The 21,036-nt window shown below is 38.9% G+C and overlaps 1 protein-coding gene across 4 annotated transcripts; it reads left to right on the top strand.

The window, feature by feature from the left end:
• The first annotated feature begins 4,684 nt into the window (after positions 1-4,684).
• Positions 4,685-7,603, top strand: LOC115735065 (glutathione S-transferase L3-like). 4 transcript variants are annotated; one of them, XM_048271893.1, is made up of 10 exons: positions 4,685-4,821; positions 4,920-4,991; positions 5,133-5,196; positions 5,309-5,395; positions 5,776-5,874; positions 5,962-6,064; positions 6,139-6,215; positions 6,423-6,530; positions 7,166-7,246; positions 7,383-7,603. In XM_048271893.1, the coding sequence occupies exons 1-10, from the start codon at positions 4,811-4,813 to the stop codon at positions 7,392-7,394; spliced, it is 714 nt and encodes a 237-aa protein (XP_048127850.1). In that variant the 5' UTR covers positions 4,685-4,810; the 3' UTR covers positions 7,395-7,603. The 4 variants fall into 4 exon arrangements, with proteins under 4 accessions (XP_048127850.1, XP_030521975.1, XP_048127848.1 ...); XM_030666115.2 differs by having other exon boundaries at positions 4,920-4,994; positions 5,136-5,196; XM_048271891.1 differs by having other exon boundaries at positions 4,752-4,821; positions 4,914-4,991.
• The last annotated feature ends 13,433 nt before the right edge of the window (positions 7,604-21,036 follow it).

The raw sequence follows: 21,036 nt of genomic DNA, 5'->3' as shown, positions 1-21,036 counted from the left end.
TTTTTCTTAACCGGCTATGAACACAATCTCCTCTCTTTAGTCTTTTCGGACCAGCCCACCAGCATCTCAAACGGAAGAAGCCAATCCCAGCTTCCCTCTTACTTTACACGCCAGCCCAAACGACTAGCCCAATGCAGCCAATGAAAATGAAAAATGCCACACTGCTATTGTTCATCATCTCCTTCGTGCGTCTACAGCACTCTCGGCACTTGTAGCCATGACCAAAACTCAGCGCCGGTGATCTAGGCGCGAGTCCGGATGACGGCTTCGTCGGCCATCGGTCTTCCACGCCGGTCCGACCCGACCTCCTTCTGCTCACAACGGCATCATCGCTGGTCCGTGTTCGTGTGCCGCACCGCTTAAGCACGCGTCCCTTTTGTTCACGCTTGCGTCGCCTCGGCCTAAGCTTGCATCGCCTCCATTCGGGCTCGCATTACCTCTATTCAAGCTCATGTGGCCTCAATCCAGGTCCACGTTGCTTCTGGTTACACTCGTGCTAACTAAGCAGGCACTTGAGTTGCCTCCGCACCTCCTGGGACTTGTTCGCCGTGCTGAGATGCAAGATTGAATAGCCCTTGCAGTGGATATACGGCTCAATTGAGGGGGAGACATTATAAACTATGCATTACACTCTTTTTTCCTTCTGATCGGTTTTTTCCCACGGGGTTTTTCCGGCTTAAGGTTTTTAACAAGGCAATTAATACATCCCTAAAAGGGAGAGATCATAAAATTTGTGCTATGTACTCTTTTTCCCTTTTGTCCTGTTTATTGTCCCACTGGGTTTTTTCGGCTGAAGGCTTTTAATGAGGCAGTATCATTCAATGCACATAATGAATATAATGAATATTCAAAGGGTAGTGTTATGAAATACATGAATGAATATTCATTATATTTATGTATCTATTATGGTATATTTGTATCTTACATTCTATGTACATCTCCATATCCAATGAATGTTCATTTCTTTACCCAACGTATGTATTAATGATAAGTACATCCTTATTCTCCTATAAATAGGAGCTTACTTTTTGTCATTTGTAGTGAGTCAGAATAAAAAATCTCTCTATTGGCTTTCTCTACTCTCTTTGTTTTCTCTCTATTGCATACTTGCAATATAATATTTTACAACATTGATTTTTTATGTAATCTAATTTTTCTGATATTTCCTTTAAGTATTTGTTCTTTTCTTTTAGGGTTTCTACTATGTTCTGACAAATTCTATCATTCTTTTCTGAATGGCGTTCTAGGGAACTTCTTAGGCTGATTAATAGATCTATTATACTATTCAGATGTCGATCTTCACTATGTAGCTTATGCTTGTAATCTCTAGAAAACCTGCAAAGGATCTTATGATGATCTAAGGTTACTATAGTTCTTTCTTTAGATCCTAATTCAAGATCTAAATAATCTATTCTTTTAAGATCTATGTTGATTTCTGTAAGTATTCTAAAATACTCCCTAGGTTCTAAAGAGTATCTTCTTGTCCTTAATATCTGTATAAGGAAAAGGTCTGTAAATTCTGTGTTTTCTTACAATATTATTTCTTAGTTCTATGATATTGGTTCTGCTCGGTTCTAATAAGCAAAGTCCTAAAGCAATGTCTTCTGGACTAAGGAAGATCATTAAATTTGCGGATTTTTCCTTTATGAAGTAAAAATCCTTACTCGGTACTCGCCTTTTTCTATTAGGTTATAAGAAGCATTCCCACCCCCCCCCTCACCTCCCCTTCAAAGAAAAGCAAGAAAAAGGAGTATAGGAGGTGAGTGAGAAGGTAAATAATTTAAAAGAGATTTTAAAAAAATAATCGTTCATATCGTTTTGAAATAATTAATTCATGAAGAATATTCTTGTATTTGCCTCCCCTCTCTCACGTCAATTCTTGGTTATTTCACATCAAATATAGATTTGTCTTATGCTAATTTTATTTTGTTTATGACACATTCATACAAGGAAAAGTGTCAAAAAAGTCCTAAACCTATTACATTAGTGCCAATTCAGTCCTAAACCTTTTTTTGGTGTCAATTCAGTCATAAACATTTTGTATTGATGCCAATTAAGTCTTAAACCTTTTATTAGTGCCAATTCGGTCCTAAACCTTTTACAATAGTGCCATTTTAGTCTTAAAAATTTTGCATTTATGTCAATTGAGTCAATTCGGCCAATTTTGATTGGAAATCACTGGCATGGATATCAATTATCCTACGTGGCATGGTTGGCGCTAACGTGGATATTTTTTTATTTTTTTTTATATTTTAAATAATTTTTAAAAATCATTTTGAAAAAAACCAAAAAATGCTTTAAAAATTATTTAAAATATTACAATAATATTAAAAAATATCCAAGTTAGCGCTAGCCGTGCCATGTAGGACAATCGATATCCATGTTAGCGATTTTTGGTCAAAATTGGCCGGATTAACTCAATTAGTATAAATATAAAAGATTTAGGACTGAATTGGCAACAATACGTAAGATTTAGGACTAAATTAGCACCAATAAAAGGTTTAAGACTTAATTGGCACTAATGCAAAAGGTTTAGGACTGAATTGGCACAAAAAAAAAATTTAAGACTAAATTAGCACTAATGTAATAAGTTTAAGGCTTTTTTGACACTTCTCCCCATTCGGACACGTTGGATTGCACGAATCAACATGCTATTTGTGTCAACACATCACATAAACATAACATAAACATATCTAAGCAAGTTTATGCATGTCTAAACACACTTTCACGCGTTGACATGCTATAGTTCTTTTTCATGGACGTGCTAAGTACGACATTTTGGGTAACCTTCAGTAAATATATGGTGCTTTGGTTTTAAAATGTCTTGAAGATTAAAAAAAATGCTTCTTATTCGTTCAAGCTGAGACTGAATGTAACATGACTTGATTATGATACATATGCACAAAGTGTCGATCCAAGTATGATCGGATCACAAATATGTATAAGAGCATTATGTTCCCTTTTACAAATTGTTAATTCACTAGCTCTTGTTTAATCTTTAAACTCGAAAATGAATTACTACGAAATTATAACACAAAATTCATTATCATAACCCATCATCGTGATCTCTTACTTAAATCTGAATTTTTTAGAGTAGAAATTGAACCCAAGACTACGGATACTAGAGCTGAAAGTACTAAAATACCAGTATATTAGGACAATCCAAGTCTCTAATGACTAATCACATTGTGATTTTTTTAAACTTTTATAGGATGCTTTCGTTTCATATTTTATCACCTTTTTTTTTTTTTTTTTTGCATTGTTGTTTCAACTTTTTCCCTATTGAAGGAATAGTCTTATGTAAAGGGGCAAGCCATTATTGACCCAATTTATGGATGGACTCAGAAACCTTGACCCGGCAAGATCTTGGAAGAAGAAGATGACAACATGGCTTAGATTAATTGTATCTTGAGCTGAGAGAAGATGTGATATGTGGATGTGCTAGTATTCAAACAAAACAAAAAAATTATAACAAAACCAATTAGAAAATGAGAGGAAAAAAGAACGTTCAAGAGACTAATTTATAAGATTGACCGATAAAATATGATAATTATCTTCAACACTAAGTTTGGATAGAGTGATTAAAAAGAAAAATGATAGGAAGAAGAGAAAGGAAAACTAATTTATATTTTCGTTTGGATGCTAGCGAGAGTGGGAAAAATGGGAAAAGAATATATTACGACATAAATGCCTTTTTTTTGGGTCTACTTATAAACAGTTGTGAAATAAGGGTTTAAGCTAGAAAGATGATGCTCAAATCCCTCTAAAGCCCTCCATAACTGGCGAGATAAAATGTACATAAAAATCGAATAGATTACTTTCCCATAATATTTCTTAATAACTCGCGAATTGTATTTTGAGGATTCTTTCTCTTTCTTCCTAATCATTTTTCGCAAACATAGTGTGAGTGAAAAAGTTAAAGAGAAAGACAAATGCAAACATTGAATCCGAGTAATAGAACGCGTATGAACTAATCTTTCTATCTCTAACTTGTTTTTCAACATGATGTCACGCGAAGAAAGTGACTTTTCTTTTTTGTGGTGGTCGTATCTTAGGATTAGTTTTCGCGTCTTGGACTAAATTCACCTCGTCAGTCCGATCAATATATGACTCTTGATGTCGGGATTGAAGATCTAGCAACGAATCATCTCTTTACGGCGATGTCCTCAAATAATCTCATCAAGTAAAAATTAAACTTGAAAACGCATGCTTCTCGGGATGGAAAGCCCCAAATCGTTCTACCATCCAACCAAAATCCCTCGATGTTGATGGCCGCCAGTTCAGTTCGGGATGGCTAACTTTGATGCCAAAGGTGAGTTTCGAATACGTCTTCAATGGAATTCGACGCTTACGCACCACTTTGCCAAAAAAAAAAAAATTGGTCAAAGCACCGATTTGTATTTTTTTTTTTTTTTGGTCGAAATGCCACTTTGCATTTGCCAGGCGATACTTTCAGACATTTACATCTCGGACGAACCGGCTAGAACTTTACGGCCAAATACAGAATTCGCTTTCTCCCTTATACTCGTCGGTCAGTCAGTCAGTCAGTCAGTCAGTCAATCAATCAATCAATCAATCCAAGCCTCCAGGCCCCACGAACGACACAAATATGACGACATGATGACGTCATCACCCTCGTTTCGTCACTGCACGCGACATCACTGCCTCATCCCGTGGCCCCGCTCCCTCCCTCTTTAAATAGCTTCGCGCCTTGGTTCCATTGTCGCTCCCCTTCGTCACCGTCACCGACAACGACACACACAAAAACAGACGTACTCGCAGGTTTTCCCTCCAGGAACTACGTACGCTAATGGCTCCTCCGTAAGAATCCCTCGCGATCTTGCGTTTTCGCTCTCTTCATTGTTTTTTTTTCTTTTTCACGATCGCCTGCTTGATTTTTCGTTTCGATCCTGTCGCAGTGCCGTGGTAGAGAACTTGCCTCCTTCGTTGAACTCCAGCGCCGAGCAACCTCCTCTTTTCGATGGAACAACGAAGTCCGATTCTTTTCCCTTTCTTTTTGTTTTTGTCCTTGAGCGTCGTTCGAGTTGATTCAGCGTGATTTTACTGATTGAATTGTTAAAACAAGAGATTGTCGTATTGTCTGATTATGTTCGTATTCTCCGAAATGTCTGAAGGTTGTACACCTGTTACACATGCCCATTTGCTCAGCGCGCCTGGATCACGAGGAACTGTAAGGTGAGCTCTTTCTTTATGATCATGTGAAATTTAACAAAAATCAAGCGAGTTAGTTCATTTTGATTGGGTTCGTGATTAGTTTCTGAATTGGGATTGTGTTTCCGAGATTCAGGGACTCCAGGACAAGATTAAATTAGTTCCTCTTAATCTTCAAGACAGGCCTGCTTGGTACAAGGAGAAAGTCTACCCCATGAATAAGGTGATTCTTCTTCTTGCTGTTTTAATTCTTTCTGTGTGTTTCAAGTTAGTAGCCCAGATGCTCCGCTGGACACTGATTGTCAAAGCCCAAATTGGATTAATTTAGGATTCCAAGCGAATGCTGCAGGATTCCGGAGTCTAAAGATTGGCTCCTTGTGTTACTAGTTTTCGTGTATTCCAAAACCAAGAGTGGCTCAATTGTGACGTAAATGATTCTAGAAAGTTTTCACTCTTAAAGGGTAGCTGATTTTAGTTTATGGGAACTAAATTGGCTGCCGGCTTGGTTTATTTGACATTTTAATTAAATGAAAAGGGTAAGTTTTAGCCATTGTTGATCTGATGGGTACATTTGGCTTTTCTCCTGCTGTAACCTACGGTTAGGTCCCGGCTTTGGAGCACAACGGGAAAATCGTCGGAGAGAGCCTAGACCTCATCAAATACGTGGACAGCAACTTTGAAGGGCCTTCTCTTTTCCCTGATGTGAGCACCTGATAGCAATTGTGCGTTTCCTTTTTTCTCTGGCTTGCACATAACAGCATAACCAAGTGGCTGCTCACTGTTACGTAGGATCCTGAAAAGAGGAAGCTTGGTCGTGAACTGTGGTCGCATGTTGATGAATTCATGAAGATAGTCTACACTTCATTCAAGGGAGAAGGACCGAAAGAATGTGGTAGGTCCTCTAAGCCACTTTCTTTGATGATAGGTACCTCCATTACCGTTAGTGAACTTCATCTTCTGCATCAGGCTCTGCTTTCGATCATTTGGAGAGTGCTCTTGGCAAATTTGAGGATGGACCATTCTTTCTCGGACAGTTCAGTGGGGTATGTTGGCATTCTTGCATTTGATAAGGGGCTCTTGAGTGGTTCTTCTTCTTCTAGATAGGTTAAACAAGAGATCTGTTGATCCATGCAATCCATATGATGTGCGAACCAATCCTGCAGAAAGAAATGTTGCCTGATATGTGGCTATCAAGATGTAATTCTTTCTATTGTTTGACTGTTATTTAGGGTCTAACCTTGTGATTTCAGGTGGACATTGCTTACATCCCATTTGTTGAAAGATTCCAAGTCTACTTATCTGAAGTATGGAAATATGACATCACTGCTGGCAGACCTAAGCTAGCAGCATGGATTGAGGTATGGGAAGGAATCTAGTCTCTGGCCATTGCTTGCTTTAAGCTTCATTTCTTTTCCATTTTGAACAAAATTCTTTCTCCCCATGCACAAAAGAAAGCTAAAATCCAGGATCGGTTATGAGTAAAATGGTGAGTCGGTGATGATAGTTTCAGGATAGTCCCTAGAGCTAAACTGTGGCCTTGTTGAACCTTTGTGGTGCGGGAACTTGTGTCTGGGGCGATTATAACCTGCGGTGAGGCGAGATCGGTTATGAGTAAAATGGTGAGTCAGTGATGATAGTTTCAGGATAGTCTCTAGAGCTAAACTGTGGCCTTGTTGAACCTTTGTAGTGTGGGAACATGTCTCTGGGGAGATTATAACCTGCGGTGAGGCGATCATTTTCTGAAGTCAACAAACATACTTAGTGCGATTTTGATTAATAGCCTCCATAGTTTTCTTGTGGAGCCATATATAGAATGAGAGAGTCCTCGACCAATTAGTTTTATGAACGACCTCGAGATTTAGTGTGCTTATACTACTTGGTAAATGGCAAGTCATATTTGTTACTCATTGCAGGTTCAGCAGCTCCGCTCAATTTTATCCTTGCTCAAAACCATGTTATGCATTTATATTTCCTTTTACTTCATCCCATGCAGGAAATGAACAAGATCGATGCTTACAAGCAGACAAAGACTGATCCTATAGAACTTGTTGAATACTACAAGATGCGCTTCACTGTAATGCTTCTAACCCAGACTCAAACTAGATGTCACGAATTCTTCTGAACAACTTTTCTTTCCTCTCTCGGCGCCAATGAGTTCGTTTCTAGTCGCTAACCAGTTTTTTTTTTTTCTTTCCCTCCTTCAAATGCAGGCTCAGCAGTAAATGGAGTCATGACCATGCTAGGCTCCGTATGAAGGGAATAAGGGGAGTAAGAAGAGAGCTGAATGGCCTGATAGTTGATATAACCTTCTTTTGATGTTTCTCTGAGGCCGGTTGTGTTGTGTATCCGCTCTAGATGCAGCCATGTCTCTTTTACAGCTTGAAAACGTTGTCGCCTTACTAGGATTTCATAAATAAAACAGCTCATTTTCAAATCCTTTGCGTCTTCATATTGATGTTTCTTTGGCTTCCTCGCATCAAAGTTGCCAGACTACCCTGGCTGTTCCTGATATTTGCTCATCTTGAGGCTTATTGACTTGGATAGAAGAAGCTGTTCATTGACCGATACTTCACTAGGTATATAAATCTAACCTTAGTTGATGCACGCGGCATTAACCGATACTTTGATAATTCAAATCAAGAATTTAGAATCGGACAAATGATACGAGACCCCATCAAACAATTTTACTACAAATACAAAGAAGGACGATTGCCAAGGCATAAAGACGTCATTTTCCGGGCGATGGAAAATTTCTTTAGCAGTTAGCGGTGTGATGGCACCTCATTAGTCGAGATATTTTATTTTCATCGCTAATATATTGGTGGTGACGATGACTTGTTAGTCGAGATGAGTTTCAGAGAGCGACGACGAAGGAATAGAAACTCACACGACAGGGTAATTCAGTTCTTACGTGAAGTGATCTGTGAGGCTTGGATCTAACTTGAATTAACCTGTCAAGAGGGGTTCAAAGAAGAGCCCTAATGTTGTGTTTAAGCAAGTCAAAAGGGCTTAGTTTTGGAAAGATTCCAAAATTTCTAATGGAAATCCTGTTTTGGTGACATTCTGAGATTTGGGAAGATCAGGAATCATGCAGAAATTCTAACCTAAAATGACCTATGAGGCAAGGATATAACCTGAATTACCCTGTAAAGAGGGATCTAAAGAAAAGTCCTAATGTTGCGTTTGGGCAAGTCAAAAGGGCTTAATTTTGAAAATATTCCAAAATTTCTTATGGAAATCCTATCTTGATGACATTCTGAGATCTGGGGAGACCAAGAATCATGCAAAAGTTCTAACCTGAAATGACGCGTGAGGCTAAGATCTAATTTGAATTACCCTATCAAGAGGGATCTACATAAAAGTTCTAATGTTGCGTTTAGGCAAGTCAAAAGGGCTTGGTTTGAAAAGATTCCAAAATTGCTAATGGAAATCCTATTTGGATGATATTCTGAGACCTGGGAGACCATGAATCATGCAGAATTTCTAAACCTGAAATGAACCATGAGGCTAGGATCTAACCTGAATTACCATGTCAAGAAGGATCCGACAAAAAGTCCTAATGTTTCTTTTTGGCAAGTCAAAAGGGCTTTAGTTTTAAAAAGACTGCAAAATTTATAATGGAAATCTTATTTTAATGAAATTCTGTGATATGGGGAGACTGAGAATCATGTAGAAGTTTCGTTTAGTATGCTATGATATATGAGGTTTTCCAAAACATCTTGTAAAATGATGAACATGATAAAGATGATCAAAATTTCTTGAGGGGAAGATTTGGAATCAAATGATTTAAAATTGTCAGAAGAGTTTGGTTAAAACATCAATTGGAGCACCTTCGTCAGAGAGGACTTCTTACAATTTCTCAAAAGATTTAAATTCCCATCTACTCGTGGAATGACAAGTTTGAAAACACTCGAATTATCTCTCCTAGCCTAGGTCTTAAGCTTTCGGAACCATTCACAGTGCATACAATTTGCTTAATCCGAAAAGATCTTTCAAATGGACTGCAATGTTGGTTAGGTCAAAGGCTTTGGCAAAGGACAGGCACTTTGAGGCTAAGAACAAAATATGAATCAAAGTATCTCCTTTGGGTTTATAAGTCAAGAACCTCAAAGATAAGAAAAGACAATATTGAACTTACTTCTTTAGGAAGTAATTTCTTGTGTGAAAGTGCATGTTGACTCGAAACATCCTAATCAGAAAAGTCTTCGGATATGGTCGTATTGCTGGTGCGGGTAAGGCTAAAAAGGCCTCAATTTTTAAGAATAAGGGGTATTGAAAGTTGGTGATTACCTTCGCATCATTACCTTCCTTAACATCCACTAGGGATTTTACATTTGTGACTTTGTGAGTAAACTAAATGCTCATCTTTACAACTTTGAGAGCCTTACTCTTTTTTTCTTGTTTTACTTGGCAACTTTGCCCGTGATGCAACTATTTGGCTTTCAAATGCATTTTGATTCTCATTTTCTCTAAATGATGGGTTTTGGCCTTGTTTTTACAAGGCTCTTTACTCTTTCTTTGTCGTCCGGCTTCATCAATTTTGTCTTTGCTTTGTTTTTATTTGATTTGAGCTCTAAGGACTCTCTCAAAATATTACCATGATGTTTTCCCATCTCTTTTTAAATCACATACATTGGCCTAGTGCAAGGAGATAATCACTAGTTGGGCTTTGAAATGAAGATTTCGGGCTCAAATTGACTTATCAAAAGATAAATGTTTGGATAGATAAATGAATTGCTCTTCCTCACTTTGGGATATTTCAAACTTCCACGTGATGGCACCTGGAGCTATCACAAAAAGATTGATGCAAGTAAGTACAATAAAGTCTTTCTTGATCTTTTTTCAAAAAATGCCAACAAAATGAACGTCCTAAATTGCCCTAGTGTGAGGTGGCTCTTGACAAGGTTGTTTTGGGAATTTCTTCCTTCTAGGCTCCAATTAGGTTGCAAAGAATTAAACTTGTGTTTGGGATATGAAAATGAATGCCCTTCGCCACTTCAACCCATGTAAACACTGCAAATGATTCTTATGACCTTAAACAAAGGTTTCAATCACCTCGAAATCTCTCGAGTGTGTATAAGGGACTTGTTTGGTCATGGTCCGCCTCTCATCCTCTTAAGTATCTCCTTTTGAAAGATTTAAATATTCTCTTTTGAAAAATTCATTCCATTTTGACAAATCTATCCTCCATGAGGATTTTTTTATGCATGATGCACGTTTCCAAACATGTTTTAGATAATTTCAAAAGTTTTTCCAGTATGAATGCAAATGAAGTGAATTTGAGAGTTCTATACTCTTTTCTAGACATGAAATCATCAAGTGCTTCTAGACTCATTGAAATTTCTAAGTTCCGAAGTAATGGGGAACTTACCTATCTAGCGTGGTGGTGATCCTTGTAATGATATAAAAAAATGATGTGTCAATAAGCATTCCCATGTTCAAAATGAGTTGCAACAATATAGCCTTACTCTTGATGATGTATTCCAATTCGAATGCAAGCGAATGAATCGTAAAAATCTGCCATCTACTCAAAAAACTACACAAATTCTATTATTCTTGCAATTTGTATACACTATCGTAAAGCGCCTCCACTTAACGAGATAACCATCTAATTTTTTTTTTTTTTTTGGGAGGGGGGAGGGAGGTTTGGGGTTGTTGAAAATTTGAACAAGTTTGGTTTGCAGCGCTAGTAATGAAAATTGTTGGCATGTAATCAAATTTCAACTTCGAAGTTGGAACTCCAGGAATAAACAGCAAAGAGGGAAGGAGAAATTTGCTGAAGAAGAAACTCAGTTATGAGACAAAATCAAAGGAGAAGAACCAAACACTCTCTCTCTCTCTCTCTCTCTCTCACACACACACACACACACACACAAAATCCAGCTTCATTGCTCGGACTTGCTACAATGACGGAGAAGTACCCTAAGAATATTCTAGATGACTCAAGAAAACCCTAGAGGCTAAGACACTTCAAGTTTTGTGGTTCATTCGGGTTATGTGTTCGGCCGCTTAGCTCACCATACCTTTGGTCTGCTATTGGAGAAAGTATATCTCAACAGCAAAGCAACTTCAAAGATTGCTCTCAATCATATCAAGACTAGCCAAACAATTATGACACTCTCGGCAAGTGCAGCGAGAGTTTCCAAAGATGACAAAAACTTTTCCTTTTTTGTGTATAGGATTTTATTTTTCCATGTATAAAGTCATAGCTTAGGATATATATTGTATTACATTTATTCTAGCTGATATCTTTTCATAAAGTATTAGCTATCTTGCACTTTAAATACTCGTAAGAAATAAAGTGTCATTTAGTCCAATTTTTACATGGTATCAGAGCCTACTGCTCACAAGCATATCGTTCATTTTTTCTTTTAATGGCGGAAGAATCCTCAAACACTCCTATGATAGTCACTAGCCCTTCTTCAAATAATGCCACCATGCTTGTGTCGATCAATGCAAATGTGCAGCTACCTTTCAAGTTCACTTCGATGAATTATCCATCCTGGTTGGCACAATTTAATTCTCTGCTTCTAGGCTAGGATTTAATGGGGTATGTAGATGGAACGCTATTGTGTCCGTCCAGCACCATCATTACTAATGGAAAAACTACTGTCAATCCATCTTATTGTCATTGGGTACACCAAGATCAACTATTGTTTCATGCAATCATAGCTTCCACTTCATACTCAATCGTTTCTCTCATTGCTTCTGCCAAAACAGCATACGAGGAGTAGAACAAACTCTCGCATCTCTTTGCCAATAGGACATGTTCGCGTGTCATGAGTCTCAAGGAGCCCTTAATGCTCACAAAACGCGATACTCGATCGGTAGCTAAGTATTTGCAAGTCATCAAAGGTATTGCTAATGAACTTGCCATCATCAATTCTCCCATTAGTGATGATGATTTAATAATACACGTTCTAAATGGGCTTGGCCCCGAATTCAAGGAAATCTTTGTTGCCATTAGAGCATGTGAATCACCCATTTCCTTTGAGGAACTCCATGATAAACTTGTCGATTTCGAGCAATATCTAAAAAGGGAAGAGAGTCGAGGTGAATCAACTATTATCACCGCAAATTTTGCCAAGAGAGGTTCTTACGGGAACACCAGCCAACGCTATATTTCAAATCGAGGCTTGAACTCCTACCCATCTACACGACAACCTCATTGGAGAAGGAGCAACAATTATGATCATAACCAGCCCATTCAAAAAGCACAAGTCCGGTGCCAATTATGTGAATGGGTAGGTCACTCGACCAAGCAATGCTATCAAGCCAAACAATATTTCTGCTCTCCTCCTATTGCAAATAGCACAGTGTTATCTCGCTAAGCCAAAGAAGGATGGTTCATGGACTCTGGAATATCTCATCATGTCACTTCAAGCCTGGAAAATCTCTCTTTGCATTCTAATTATGAAGGCGTGGACGAAATCGTCATTGGTGATGGCTCGGGTTTGCAAATAATACACACAGGTTCAACTAAACGTTCCTCCTCCATTGCTTCATATTCATTATCGGATGTTCTATGTGTTCCCGATATTAGTAACAACCCGATATCTATTTCAAAGTTTTGCAAGACTAGCTAAACATCCGTGGAATTTTTTCCCGACCATTTTTTGGTGAAGGATTTGCGCACGAGGGCAACTCTAGCACAAGGCCCGAAAAACAATAATGTCTATGAACTACCATCTTCACTCCATATGTCTCATACACCACCCTCAACTATGATTGGTGTTCGTGCATCCTCCGGTGATTGGCATCGACGTCTTGGTCGTCCCTCTCATCAGATCTTAGAGTTTCTTTTTAAGTCAAAGTCAATTCCCTCTCTTTCCAAGTCATGTTCCAGATTTTTGTGTGAGTCGTGTCAATGTAATAAAAGTTATAAACTTCCATTTGGTGATTCTACATTGTCTAGCCGACGACCTCTTGATCTCATTTACACCGATGTCTAGGGTCCCACTCCGATGAAATCAATAGATGGCTTTTCGTATTATATCATTTTCGTGGATCATTATACTAGATATATGTGGCTGTACCCAATCAAGCAAAAATCCGAGATTTTCTCTCTATTTCCAAAATTCAAGAAATTGGTGGAAAATTACTTTCAAAATCCCATTGTATCAATTTATTTTGATGGTGGAGGAAAGTATCCACAATTAAAAGTATTTTTCTTATCTCATGGGATTACACAAACATCTACCCCACAATATTTTATTTTTACATGTGTAAAATTCATAGTTTAGGATAGATATTGTATTACATTTATTCTAGCTGATATCTTTCCATAAAATATTAGCTATCCCGTACTTTAAATACTCGTAAGAAATGAAGTAATATCATCTCATCCAATTCTTACATCTGTGACATGTACCGATGGTGGTGGAGGCAATAATCAAGTCTAATGAAAATTGTGGTTTTTTTACGAGAATTTGTTTTCCTGTAGATTATGCATTTATTGATGTGACATCATCTCAATAATGCACATCCGATATTTATATGGTTAAGGATATACAACTACCGTGAATGTTCATGTCACATGACGTAATTTTTAATGGAAGGATTGTTATTTCAAAGGATTTCGGACTAAAATGGACAAATAAAATTTTCAAAGGTAAAACTACTGTCACCCTCAATATAGCTAAAAATATCCTTTTTATTGTGCAGCGATCAAGCATTCCCTAATCCCTTCTCTCTTCTTTCTCTAACATACTTCGACTCTTGCACTTGCATGTTTCTCTCTCGAGCCCCTCCTCTGCCTCATTCCGCTAGATCTATTACCCACTACCGCATGACGACACTAATGCCACCACTTTACCTCTGTCGCTAATCATTACTTTGCCTCTCTTCCTCTCGCTGCAAAGGCTCACCTCTCCACTTAATTATTTCTTGAGGTATATGATAAGATATATATATATATATATATATATATATATATATATATATATATATATATATATGAGAGAAGAAATGAAGATTCAAAACAGATCGGGGAAAGATCTAGGCAAGATGGATACTTACTGGATGATCTCCGGGAGGTGTAGAAAGGTTTCGTCAAAAGGAAAGGAAGGATAGACAGATCTCTCTTGGGTTTTGCTCGTGAGGAGCGGTAGAAAGGGAAGAGATGATCCGGAGAAGTTCGAGAAGAGTGAGGCGGAAGTCGCTCTGGGTTCCGAACGTTACGCGGAGTAACGTCCGTAACTGGATATTTAAACACAAAAAGTTACTGTTGCTATAGTGCTACATTTCATATATATATATATATATATATATATATATATATATATATATATATATTCGAGTAAACACTATATATGGTGATTTTGATGGCTATCAATGGTTCTTAAATTGCTGAAGATGTACTCTGCATTGTCATTGCACCAAAGATAGAGCAAATGTATTGTTAGCGTGATTATTGGGATGGGAAGATTTTTTGTCCGAGCATTTATTGGGGAGTACTCTAGAGTTTGATAGTCAAGAAAATGAAATACGTGGTGATATACCTTAATTCTGACTATGCATCGAGGAGAAAGGCTATTCCCGTTGGAGTTGGCGAATACTTTAGGGACCCTTGTTTCTCATACCCGGTATGTCCACGTAAGCTTAGAGAAACCGAAGTATGAACCGACGACATATGACCATGCGCATGGAATGCGGGGGTTCGAGGGTAGCGCTCCTAAAATAGGGGTCCCGCTGCCTAGTCGGCAGGTGGGGGTTCCGCTCGTATTGAAATCTCTTTACAAGACATAGCCCTATTCGGGAGTGAACCTGGGTAAACCGTGCTTCATCTATTTTTCTATTATCTATGTGATTGTTCTGATTCTAATTACGAAACAACCCATCAATTGGTATAAGAGCCTTATGTTCGAGGAATTAGGGTTTATTTGAAATGTCGGGAGGGTCACGAATTGAGATAGAAAAATTCGATGGGAAGCGATTCGATCCGTGGAAGACGAAGATGGAGGATCTCCTTTGTGATCGAGATCTTTGGTCGGCAATCGTAACGGAAAGGCCTATTGCTGTGAAGCCCGGTGTCGTGATAGGCAAGGAAGTGGGGAAGGATAGGGATTCAACTTCCATATAAGCGGATCTGAAGGAGATTGAGGAGTGGGATCAGATTGATCGGAAAGTAAAGGGTTTGATCTGATTTTGTCTCGCGGACTCCATTCTGACGAATGTGATGAGCGAACCTACAGCCCGGGATTTATAGCAGAAATTGGAGTCGCTGTACCAAAGTAAGCTGCTGGTTAATAAGTTATTCTTAAGGAAAAAGCTGTATAACCTTCGGATGCACGAGGGCAACTTTAACATGTTGATAAGCCAACTCATATCAATCGGTGTTAAGTTCGAGGATGACGATAAGGCGATAACACTACTCTGTTCACTGCTAGATTCATGGGATAACTTGATTGTAATAATCGATGGTGGGGATAAGGAATTGTCATATGAGAGTGTGTTCAGCCTTGTTATTAGAGGAGACATGAAGAAAGGGGTCGGGAAATTCTAGTAAAGAGACGCTAGCTGCTAGGGATAGGCCGGCGGAGAAGGCTCAAAACCGGAGAGGGTCTAGATCCAAATCTTATGGGCGATCGAAGAGAAAGGTACAATGTTGGAAATGTGAAGAATGGGGCAATGTGAAGTGAACTGTAAAAACAAGCCTGTTTCTAAGAAAGAAGTTGAATCATCCTCGAGAAAGAAGGAGGTCGAGATAGGAGATATGTATGTAGCTGCTGCATGTATGGCCCGGTCTAACACGGATATTTGGTTCGTCGACACCGGCGCTTCATATCACATGATGCCTCATAGACACCGGTTTTGTGAATATGGAAAATATGATGGTAGAGATGTCATGCTCGGAGAAGATACCGTAGTTCGGATTGTCGAGAGTGGCGGGATGAAGGCGAGGATGAGTAATGGCATAGTGAAGGCTCTTCCGGACGTGATGCACATACCCTCGATGAGTAGAAATTTGTTATCGATCGATACGATGGCTGATTTGGGAGTTACTTTCGGTTGTGATAAGAATTCGTGCTAGATGACTCGGGATTCTATTGTGATTGCACGAGAAGTTCGTCACGGAACATTATACAAGTTACTTGGAGAAACGATAACTGTTGGTGGGGGGTTCGTCTCTAAAAAGGCTAAGGAAGATAAATATGATACGTCCGCGCCGTGGCATCATAGGCTAGGGCATATTGGTGAAAATGGATTGTCTACCTTAGCTTCAAGTCAAATGATAAAGGGAGCACTAAATTGCTCTATGGGTTTCGGGTTCTATGAACAATGTCTTCACGGAAAACAGAACCGAGTTAGTTTCCAACACACCCGTATGAGAGCAACAAATATTCTAGAGCCGATTCACGGTGACGTTTTCGGGCCTACTCCAACTCCATCTATTGGAAGATCCATGTATTATGCATCATCGTTCATAGATGATTTTTCGAGATATAGCTGGATTTATTTTATAAAAAGTAAATCAGATGTATTTGAAAAATTTCGAGAATTTAAGGCTTTGGTTGAAAACCAATTGGGCGTGAAAATCAAGATACTTCTTACGAATAACGGAGGTGAATTCTATTCTGACAAGTTCGAGCGGTTACGTGTGGACAATGGTATTGCAAGGCGTAAAACTACTCCATATACACCTCAACAGAATGGGGTGGCCAAAAGATTAAATTGGTCACTTATAGAAAAGGTGAGATGCATGTTGAGTTGGGTAGGTTTGGAACCCGAATTTTGGGCAGAAGGCGTAGCCACGGCCGATTATTTGAAGAACTAGTTACCGACCTCATCGCTAAAGAACCGTAGACCCTTTGAGGCGGTGTTTGGAAAGAAGACAAATTTGTCGCATGTTCGGGTGTAATGCATATATTCACGAACCCATGGAGAAAAGGGGTAAGCTCGACAAGAAGTCCGAGAAGAACATATTCGTTGGACACAAGGAATTGGTCAAGGGCTGTAAGTCGTGGAATCTAGAATCAAAGAACATCTTATATAGCGGGGATGTTGTCTTTCGTGAAACACAATCTCGGGCAGGCAAACGAAAAAGTGATGAGCTCAAGAAAGTAGTAGTGATTGAAGAAAGTCCTAAAGTTGAAACTGTGGAGATGGTTCCACAAGGTATACCAAAGGAGTCTAATTCTGATTCGAAGTAAGAGGACTTGGTTAATGAAGTCAAGTATGCAAATTTAGATGAAGACACGGACACAAATAGCATGCTTACTCTTAGGAGATCAACACGGGAAAGGCGAGTACCATTTCGGTACTCGCTTAGTGCATTGAGTATGTTTCATGCCTTAAGCATTACTGGAGATAATCCTAGTTACGTAAAAGAGGCGAGATCCGTGGATGACACGAATCAGTGGGAGCTTGCAATGATAGATGAGATGCGGTTGCTCGATCAAAATGAGACATGAGCCTATGTAAATTGCCTAAGGATAAAAAGGCAATTAGGTGCAAATGGGTGTTCAAGTGAAAGTTGAAACCGGATGGGACCGTGAAGAAGTACAAGGCGAGGCTCGTAGCCAAGGGATATTCTTAGATCGAGGGAGTTGACTATGACGAGATTTTTTCTCCCGTGGCGAAATTGACCTTGATACGGTTCGTTACGTCCGTAGCAGCCGCATATGATCTTAAGGTGGAATAGATACATGTAAAAACGGCTTTCCTTCATGGGAACTTAGAGGAGGAGATTAGGTAACCATAAGGTTTTGAAGCAAAAGGAAAAGAAAATCTGGTGTGCAAGCTGAAAAAGTCTTTATATGAGCTGAAGTAGTCACCGAGGATGTAGTATCAGAAGTTTGACATGTACATGCTCCAGCTTGATTTTGTGCGTTCAAACTCTAACCACTGTGTTTATATGAAGAGGACAAGCGATCGGTTTGTCATTCTCACGCTATACATGGACGATATGCTATTAATCGAGAATATAGTGAAGATGGTGAAGTTCGTGAAAATTTTGTTGGCTAAAAAGTTCGAAATGAAAGATTTGGGGCCTGCAAATTTAATTTTGGGCATGCAGATTATAAGGGACCATGAGAAACGGAAGTTATGGCTAGGGTAGGAGAAATACATTAAAGAAGTGTTGAAGAAATTCAATATGATGGACTGCAAGTCTGTTGGTACCCCTATTTCTTTAGAGACCAAGCTATCTCATGAACATTAACCTAAAACGGATGAGGAAGGCGAGGAGATGGCCCGAGTTCCATATGCAAGTGCAGTGGGTAGCTTGATGTATGCCATGGTGTGCACACGTCCGGATATAGCCCAAGCGGTGGGAGTCTTAAGCCAATATATGTCTAACCCAGGCAGAGACTATTGGAATGCGATCAAAAGAGTTTTCGGGTAGCTTCGTGGAACTTGAAATTTTTCTTTATGTTTTGAAGGTATAGGGAATGGAAACTCTATTGATATCATAGGCCATGTAGATGTAGATTGGGGTGGGAATATTGATAGTAGACGGTCCACTAGCGAGCATATTTTCACATTATTTGGTGCGGCGTTGAGTTGGATGAGTAGGAGACAAAGCGTGGTAGTGCGCCCTTCTACGGAAGTTGAGTACATGGCTCTTACTCATGTCGAAAAAGAAGCCGTATGATTATGGCGGTTGTATTTGGAGCTCGGTTTTGAGCAAGGTGCCATGGAGGTGAGATGCGATAATCAAGGGGCTATTTATTTAGCTAAGAATCTAGCATTTCACTTACGCACAAAGCACATCGATATCCAATATCATTTTATCCGAGAGAAGATAGAGAAGAAAGATGGAAAAGTATACTAGAAGTGTTATAACTTTTGTATGACATTCACTTAAGTGCCATAACTTTCAAAACGTTCACTTAAGTACCATAACTTTCAAAAATCGTTTACTTGAGTGCCATGCTGACGTGGACGCTGGAAAAGCCGACGTGACAGTTGGAAAGCCGACATGGTATGCCGGAAAGGCGACGTGCCACGTCGAAAAAGTTATTGTATCACTCAAATGAACGATTTTGCTCGGACATAGCACTCAAGTGAACGATTTTTGAAAGTTATAGCACTTAAGTGAACGTTTTGAAAGTTATGGCACTCAAGTGAATGTCATACACAAGTTATGGCACTTCTAGTGTACTTTTCCCGAAGAAAGAAGTTCGGCTTGTAAAGGTCGACACGATCGAATATAGTTCGGACTTCCTTACTAAAGTCATCACGGGTGCGAAGTTTGAATAGTGCTCTGCTGCGATTAGATTGAAGAGGAATAATGTTGGGAAGTCTCTCATTTGCGTGAAGTATTCACAAAGTGGGAGAATGTTGGAGTTGGCGAATACTTCGAAGACCCTTATTTCTCATATCGGGCACGCCCACGTGAGCTTAGGGAAATTGAAGTATGAATTGACGATATATGACCCTTGCGCATGGAATGCGGGGGTTTGAGGGCAGCGCTCCCAAAACAACAATGGGTTTGGGCTTGTATTTAAGTTAGCCGGTTTGTTGTGGGATCAAAGGGGTTTGGATAGACTTAGGTTTTGGATCCATTGTTAGGTCATATATATTGTACTCGTATGAGAGATCATTGTAATGAGTTGTGAGGCTGTAAATTTAAATCATAGTGAAATCTCTTTACGGGATGTAGTCCCATTCAGTGGTGTACCTGGGTAAACCGTGCTTCATCTATTTTTCTATTATCTATGTGATTGTTCTAATTCGGATTAGGATACAACCCATCATTTTCGAAGCCGGTTTGTTGTCTCTTTTGCTCTTTCGGAAGGCTAATTTATATGTTGATGGTGTACCACTGTACCTCCATCTCCTGATTACCTTGGCAGAAAATGGTGTAATACGGTGATACCTGTAAAGTTTATTTGTTTTGGCGTAGAGTTTACATTGGTACTATTCACGAAGGAGATGACAATGAGACATACGGATCCTCAACTAATAACACTTCTTAAATCTTCTTAGTCATCCATCTCTCCACTAAATTACAGTATTTTGCATAATGATGTATTTAGTTTTGAGATGCTTGAAGTCCGCTTTCCAGCGATTATTAATAAGGAATGCTTTATCTTTTACCCTCGCGCTTTGTTTTTTTTTTACTTGGCTTTATATATCCTGGTAAAGCCCTGATGATATCGTTTTCATTTCATCCTATTGCAAGTGCATATCACACAATATGATGACGATGCGAAGGCTGTCATTGTGTCATGGGTGACTACTAATGGGCCTGGTTCGAGTATAGCTCACTTCGGAACATCTCTGGAGATTGTTGAACTTTTTCATTGTTGTCATTCTATGGTGAATTTCGTATCAATAGAATTTCAAATTCATCCTTTAGTAGCCTATGGTCTTATAGCAGGTAATAGCTGCATATGTTTGAGACTCTTAACTTTGCTTGACAAAGAATGTTTTGAATGGTCATCGGAATATTTATGTCAGATTAAGTATCTATAGAAACTTTGCTTGCATGTTCTTCGCTTTTGTTGATCTATTTTTTGGTTTGTGATCAGGTTGGTGACCCAACCAGCGATTACTGCGATTCAATTGAGATTTTATGCAAACTACTCGCAAAGCTTCTAGTAGAATTACATGTGCAATCTTTGTTCGTGCTTGTCTTGATCGACTCTACTCGTACTTTCGGTTATTATATACTTATTATAAGTGCTTAGTGTATCATCACATAATTAAAATTTCCATACGTGTTATTGAGAAGTGTTCAATCGTGGCCACTTCTCGCATCTTTTAGAAATTGAGCGAGTCTTTGGCGTTTTAAAAAGAATTGGAAGATTCTAACTAATTTGTTAATAGTTTGACCAAAAAAATAAAAAACTAATTTGTTAATTTGTGTCTTTGCATTACTCTCAACATGAAAATATAAAAGTTACAGTCATTGTTTTT

Source organism: Rhodamnia argentea, chromosome 10 (genome assembly GCF_020921035.1).
Source record: "Rhodamnia argentea isolate NSW1041297 chromosome 10, ASM2092103v1, whole genome shotgun sequence".
Lineage (NCBI taxonomy): Eukaryota > Viridiplantae > Streptophyta > Magnoliopsida > Myrtales > Myrtaceae > Rhodamnia > Rhodamnia argentea.
This window is presented reverse-complemented; position numbering and strand designations above follow the sequence as displayed.

Coding starts and splice junctions, on each gene's coding strand:
- LOC115735065 (XM_048271891.1), top strand. Junction 5,875..5,961: donor GGCCTTCTCTTTTCCCTGAT/GTGAGCACCTGA, acceptor ACTGTTACGTAG/GATCCTGAAAAGAGGAAGCT. Junction 6,531..7,165: donor AGCTAGCAGCATGGATTGAG/GTATGGGAAGGA, acceptor CATCCCATGCAG/GAAATGAACAAGATCGATGC.